Source organism: Echinops telfairi, unplaced genomic scaffold (genome assembly GCF_000313985.2).
Source record: "Echinops telfairi isolate 266 unplaced genomic scaffold, ASM31398v2 ScPeMD7_9;HRSCAF=40, whole genome shotgun sequence".
NCBI lineage: Eukaryota > Metazoa > Chordata > Mammalia > Afrosoricida > Tenrecidae > Echinops > Echinops telfairi.
In genome coordinates, this window is record NW_022103906.1 from 29,126,113 (window position 1) to 29,133,043 (window position 6,931).

General features: G+C 44.2%; 1 protein-coding gene across 3 annotated transcripts in view; it reads right to left on the bottom strand.

Annotated features, from left to right (window-relative positions):
• The window catches only part of HOOK3 (hook microtubule tethering protein 3), a 124,824-nt gene extending 117,958 nt beyond the window's left edge, over positions 1 to 6,866 (bottom strand). For 2 of the 3 annotated variants that reach the window (XM_004707566.2, XM_045286646.1), the window contains exon 1: positions 6,714 to 6,866. In XM_004707566.2, coding sequence (XP_004707623.1) covers positions 6,714 to 6,770 — 57 coding nt within the window. In that variant the 5' untranslated portion in view covers positions 6,771 to 6,866. Of the gene's footprint in view, positions 1 to 6,039; positions 6,214 to 6,713 lie in introns of all 3 variants that reach the window. The other variant, XM_045286647.1, reaches the window with a different exon arrangement.
• Positions 6,867 to 6,931: the final 65 nt, after the last annotated feature.

A 6,931-nucleotide genomic window follows, 5' to 3' on the forward strand; every position in this document is an offset into this window, starting at 1 on the left:
GATTAAAAAAAATAAATGAGGTAGCTTACTGAGAGTAGGTGAATGTCTACTTTTAAGATCAAATCTGGGGTTTTTTTCCCTTTAAAATCAAATCTTAAAATAATTACTACTCAGTAGCTTCTACATGGTGGAAGGTAGGGAAAGGATCTCAGATTTGCGTACAAGTTGTTTTTACTTATGTATCTATTTGGGATGGGTAATGAGTGCCCTCCCAAGTCACGCGCTGGCACTATCCTAATGCAACAGTATAGGTTTAGGAAGTGATTAAAAAGTGACTAAATACAACCAAAAAACATCTACAGACTCTGAGTTTGATGCCATTCCAGCTCCAGCTCCTCACGGGTAATGTGGGAATGACAATGTAATTTACAAAGAAAGAAGCGCCAGCTTTTATCTTACAGTTGCTAAATGAAGGGATCCCCGGTGGTGGTTTGCATGTTGGGCAGGTAAACTACAAGGTCAGCAATTTGAAACCACCAGCCACTTTGGGAAGAAAACTGCAGCTTTCTACCCCTGTAAAGATTAATCTTGGAAACCCACAAGGGCAGTTCTACTCTGTTCTAGAGGGCTGTGATGAGTCAGGATCGGCTCGATGGACTATTTTTGAGAAATAGTCAATTTTTTAAAATGTCAGCTTTTCTTGTAGGTTTGTCAGGAGATCGAGGAGGAGCTGTGAGGGCCACGTTCCTATCACTAACCCTATCATAATGTCCAATCCCGAACAAGGCCTAAGCGACTGTCCGTTACCTTGAAAGGAATGAATGAACTCTAACCCCAGCTTTGCTTGGAAGTTGTCGCACAAATTGAGTATGTCATTTGATCTCTTTTAATACCAGCTTTTCCATCTAGAAATTGGGAGGAGGGTTGAGGAGAGGTCTGTATGTTGCTTAAAATAATTGTTGGGTACGGATTGTTGATAAGAGTTGTATATGAGGCCCTTATAAAATGATTTAAAAAAAAGAATTATTGGGAAAACAAATAAACAAAAAGTAATTTGAAAAGTCTAAAGCCGTGGCCCTCCAATCTGCTAATGCATTGGAATCACCTGGGGAATTTTCATTTTGAAACTGTACGCTTCTGAATCAGATACTGTGTATACTGTGAGGGCTAGGGTGTGGGGGGAGAGAGTTGGAAATCCAATTCTAACATTCTGATCCCCAACTCATTACCAAAGGTAAAAGATTAGAACGCTGCCTCTGGTCAATCAGAAGAAACAATTCAGGAAGACAAGCTATTTGATAAAGCAGGTAACTTAGTTGTAGCACTTTATCTGTTTTGAAGGCATTTTCATTCTTTAAAACTTGGCTTCTAAAACAACTCTTATCTTCTATGAAGTGGTGCTTGAAGAACACTTGCTTACTAAGGGCTAAAAGAGGTGCGCTGCCTAGTGATTACACCACCAGCTGCTCTGCAGAAGGAAGATGAGAATTTCTGCTTACAGTCTTAGAAGCCCTGTGAGCAATTCTACTCCATCCTCCAGGATCCACATCCGAGCAGGAATTGACTCAATGAGAATGAGGTTGGCTCGTCTTTTGGAAGGGCTAGAAGATGTCCTTCTCAGCTTTGATATGCAAGCAGAGCAGAAAAATACAGCAAAGCAGATCCCAAAGAAAACTATCCCCACGGAGTTCCTTTTGGGGGGTGATGAAAATGTTCTAGAATCAGATAGTGATGTTGGTGGCCCAGTCTTGTGAATCTACAAAACAACCACCTTAAAAAGATGCGGTTTATGGCACATGAATTATATTCACTAACAAAATGAGAAAAAAAAAATCCATTGCTTTCCAGTCCTCACACACGCTTGAGCTAACATCTAAGGCAGTGGTTCTCAGCCTTCCTAATGCTGTGACCCTTTAATACAGTTCCTCATGTTGTGGTGACACCCTCAACTGTAAAATTATTTTCGTTGCTACTTTATAACTGTCATTTTGCTACTGTTATGAGTCAGGTGACCCCTGTGAAAGGGTCGTTCAACCCCCAAAGGGGTCGCCACCCACAGGTTTAGAACCACTGATCTAAGGAATGATAGTTCAGTAAAATCTACAAAACTCACAGCCACTGAATTAATTCTGACTCCTAGAGGCCCCTTTAGGACAGAGCAGAACTCTCCCGGTGAGTTTCTGAGACTTACTCTACAGAAGTAGAAAGCTTCCTCTTTCTCCTGTGCAATGGCTGGTGGTTTTGAACTGCTGACATTGCAGTGAGCAGCCCAACACATGATCTAACTTATAAATAACTTTAAGACATGAAATTCTACCTAAAGGGTTGTAACCTCTCTTTTAACTCTAATAAGCTCTATTAGCACCACCCAACCTCTACCATCTAGCATTTCAAGCGCAGTGGTTTGTAACTGGGTTGATTTGGCTTCTCAGGAGACAGTTGCCAGTGTCTGGCGATATTTTTTATTTTTATAACTCAGTGTTATTGGCATCTAGTGGGTAGAGGCCAGGGATGTTACTAAAACAGCCTACAAGGCACACAGAAGTGCCAAAACAACAAATGATCCAGTCCCAAATGTCAATAGTAGAGGTCCTGAAGCCCTGTGCAAGTGTGTCCTCAGACCACTAGCAGGTTCCTCCCTGGGGAACATGTCAGAACTGCAAAGTCTCAGCCCCCCACCCCACCCCAGAGATCCACTGAATCAGAAATTCTGGAGGTGGGGCTGAGCATCTATATTTGAATAAGCCCTCCAGTTAATGCTGATGGTGCTAGTAGCAACCTTACTGTTAAATATGAATGCAATAAAAACGGAAATGACATTACATGCCCAATATTACCATGACCATCAAACAAACCAAGGATTTGAACCCAGGCAATCTGTGTTCTTCAACTACCTTGCTATTAAAACAAAACAAAACACCTCACTGCCACCATGCCAATTCCACCTCACAGCAACTCCATAGGGGGTTCCGAGGCTGTAAATCTGTACAAGAGCAAGGAGTTTTGTGTTGCTTCCAAGGAACAGCTGGTGGGTTTGAACTGCCAAATTTGCCGTCGGTGATTCAACGTTTACCTGACAGCATCACCCTCAATTAAAAACAAGCAAACAAAAATAAAACCCACTGAGTAAGCGTTGTCAGAGGTATGTAATTTAACTCTTGTGCATTAGTAATTTCCTTTCTCCTCCTTCAGAGGGAAAAGCTTGAAGAACAGAACAGAGACCAAACCCACCGCAGTCAGGTTGCTATCAAACCGCTGCTAACTCAGAATGAGCTGTAGGATAGAGGAGCCCAGCCGCAGAGGGCTTCCAAGGCTATCAGTCTTTACGGAAGCAGACGGCCTCATCTTTCCTCAGGAACAGCTAGTGAGTTCCAGCTGCTGACCTTTGCGCTAGCAGCAGAGCACTCTAACCACCATGCCACCAGGACTAATAGACACTATCATAAAATGATACCTTCCCTAATTCTAGTATGCATTTTACAAGCAGCTGGATGAACAGCATGAAAGTCAGAAGGGTATGTAAATGTTGCTGGGCCTCCCAGAGAAATTTACTGTGTCTACATGGCGATTCCTTTCCCATGTACTGTAACTCCTTGCCGTTGCTGGTAGCATGACAGAGCCATTGTTTCACAGTCTTAATCTTTTCATTGGGAATTGTGTACAGCTCAAGGCTCAGGCCTGGTGGACGGAATAGGCAGGGCAGAGATTTTGACTCAGAGGGTGGGGACAGGAGGAGGTAGAATGGAAATTTTCAAGCACATCCTGCTGAACTTGCTCTCGCTACGTAAACCTTGATTTGGAATCTAAGCCTTAACATGGTTTCTGTTCACAGGCTAGTACTTTGTCTTTTCATGAGCATTCATCTTTCAACCGAAGTTTTGATCATTTGGTTCGTGAGCTGGCAGGCTCTTTAATGGCAACTTACCCAGCATTTGGCGGCAGAGCGTTGCTCCACAGAACTGAATTCTGCATAGGTGACTAACAGTCAGACCTTGAAGTACCTGAGGTTTTATTACTTTTCCATTTTTAATGGGGAAATTCCTAAAATGTGTTTTTTTGCATCTTCCTTATCTTAAATGAAGTGTTATGTAAAGAAAAGAAACTTTTATTTGACATTCAGGATGATAAAGAGTGTCTTCAATAGCTTTGTGAATGTACAAGTGCTTGAGGGCCCCTAAGGTGGTCAGTTCAAACCCGGAACACCTTCGACAGAACTTTCAGCTCTTGTGTCTTTGCTGTCACTACCAGCTGTCTGTATTTTGCTGAGCTGCAGTCACCTTCTGACTTGCTGTGTGCAAAGAAACCACACAAGCAACAGGCTGGAGTAAATGATTCTTTATGGAGGCCTTTCACTTCCATAAATATTAATCAGAAAACTATCCATTTCCTTGCATTCCCTTTTGGAATTGGGTTCAGTATTAATCTGGTCTCCCAAAGGAAGCAGTGTCACTCGATTCGGGAAGGTGCCACAGTAGTGTTGGGGCTGCTAACCACAAGGTGGTGGTTCAAAGCCAGTGAAGAGGGTCACTGTGATTTGGAATCAACTCTACGGCAGTAGTAGACGACGTTCAAAGTCTATGTTCAGCTACCTCAAGCACGTTTTCACGGGAACATTGATTGTCTTTTATATAGTAACAACTAAGAGGGGACAAGTCCAGATTTAAACTAGAGTTTATTTTGAAACAGTTTGATGTATAATACTTTTAAGTCTTTCCGAGTCTTAGAATGGTTCATCTTTGTGTGGACCCTGCTCTCCAGTATCGTCACTGATATTCTCTTAGCTTCTCCAGAAATTTTCCTTGAAGAGGTTTCAAACACCATTTACAAAGTCTTATTTGTTGACACCTCTCTGCAGCTGATAAAGAAAAATAGCTCTGGTTTGCTGGCTTGTTTTCCATTTTTCAGATTCTGATGATGCTAGATTCTTTATGAGTATCCCTTCAAACGACCCCGTGAGCTCCTTCCTTCATATTTTTATTAGCATTTCACATTGAAATCACCATCCTGAATACTTTTATTTGTTGCAGTTGCCTTTCAAATACACCTTTGTTCCCAAGACTTTTCTTTATAGACGTTAAACAATGTATCCCGACTTCAAATTCAATGGACTTCATCATCTTTGCCCTCTTGCCTCATTTTCTAGCATCGAGGGAGGCACTGTTGTTATAGACTCAAAACAAAATCTTAAAAGAGTCTCAGCCTTCTATTTCTGACCTCTGTCGACTCCATTTCTTCCACAGAATCAAAGAATGTGGTAATTCTTTGCTTTATCTTCACCCTGCTTAGTCAAAACTTGGCCACGTGATGCAACTTATCAGGTTTTTTCCCTTCCCTGAAAAACAACCACGAAACACGTATTCTTTGCTGGAATTTGGAACGTTCCATTCCATCAGTTATAAGCAGCATGCTAACTATACATTCTTATAAACAACCTAAATTGCCAAGGATGCTCTAAAATATTTAGTTACCGACTATAGTGAACACTCTATTGTTTCAGAGCACATGATTGATTCTGACACAAGCTGAATCACAAAATCATATTCTATTTTCATTATATTTTGTTACAACCAACCCCAGGCGATGCTTTCAAACTTTCCTACCAAAGTGCCCCAGCACAGAAGTATGTTATCTATACTCCATATGAACACATAATCCAAGGCACTGGCTAAGCTGAGATATTCCTTGAAACGTTGTGTTTTATCTTTAAAATAAATACAAATATTTGGCCTCCACCGTAAGCATATCTTTTACTTTATTATAGAAATTATATTTTAAATGGTCAATGAATAAAACCAATGTCCCAGAAACAAGCAGTACTTTTATCCCACTCATGGCTCTTTACAGCTCTTGGGCACTGGCACCAGTCTGAGAAACAAGCAAACATGCCTTCAACGTTTGGCTCTAAAGGCACTACCATCTGCATTAGAATAGAACACATTGTAGCTTTAAAAGGTGAGGGCTAATAAGTTAAAATCCCAAGACATTGCTACAAAATGTCGTTTCTATTACTCCCAAATACCTTCCAAATTATATGTGCATATATATATATATACATACATAAACATCTATACCTTCAATAAGTACCTCCACGTCACTTACTTTCTAATTGTCAAAATGCACCTCGCCTTTTAAATCCTGTCTTTCTGGGAGCCTTTTCGTTATTGCTTTCCCCACAGCCCAAACTGTTTCTGAATCCAGTTCCCCGTTCTCTTCGGCTTCCTTTTTTTCTTCTCAAGGGGACTCCGCTCATGCCAGCAGGAGCTCCGCTCCATCCTGAGAATGTTAAAACAAAGGCGAGGAGCGTCGTAACCAGGAGCCCCGGGAGTCTCCCCGCGCTGCGCCCGGGCGCAGGGCTACCAACGCTTTGGTGTCCCTGGAAGCAAGAGAGTGACGCGCCAGTGCCTCATCAGCTGCAAACAACAACAATCCTAATTACGGTGTCGCTGGCACCCCATCATTAGCCTCCACGGAGCCGAAAGGTTTCCACTCGGACCGCAGCCAAGCTCTCAAGCCCGGCAAGTTTCCCCCGGACCCGGGGCCACGCTGCCTCCACGCAGACCGGCCGCCCCAGGCCGACCCCGCCGGCCGCGGGTGTAGACGCGGTCTGCACCGGAGCCCCGGGCTCCGCCCGCCCCAGGCCCGGACGTGACGGCGCCGCCGCCCTCGGCGCTCGCCCCCCGGGATAAATACGGGGGGGCGGGGGGGCTCCTGGAAAGGCGGCCTGTGGTGGGGCAGAGGGTGGTCTTCCCAGCGACCCGCAGGTCATGACATACCCAAGTGAGAAGGCTTTCGCACAGCTCCACCCGCTCCACAGACTCCACGTTGAACATCTTCCCCTCCTGGGGCTTGGCAGCGCCTCCCCACCTAACCAGAAACCGCCGCCGCTCGGGTCGGGGACTGCGTCCGGAGGGTCCAGGCAGCTGGGCTGGCCTCTAGCCCACCTCGTCCGCGGGCCCCGGCCGCCGACTCGCAACCCGGCGCTGGCAGCGGC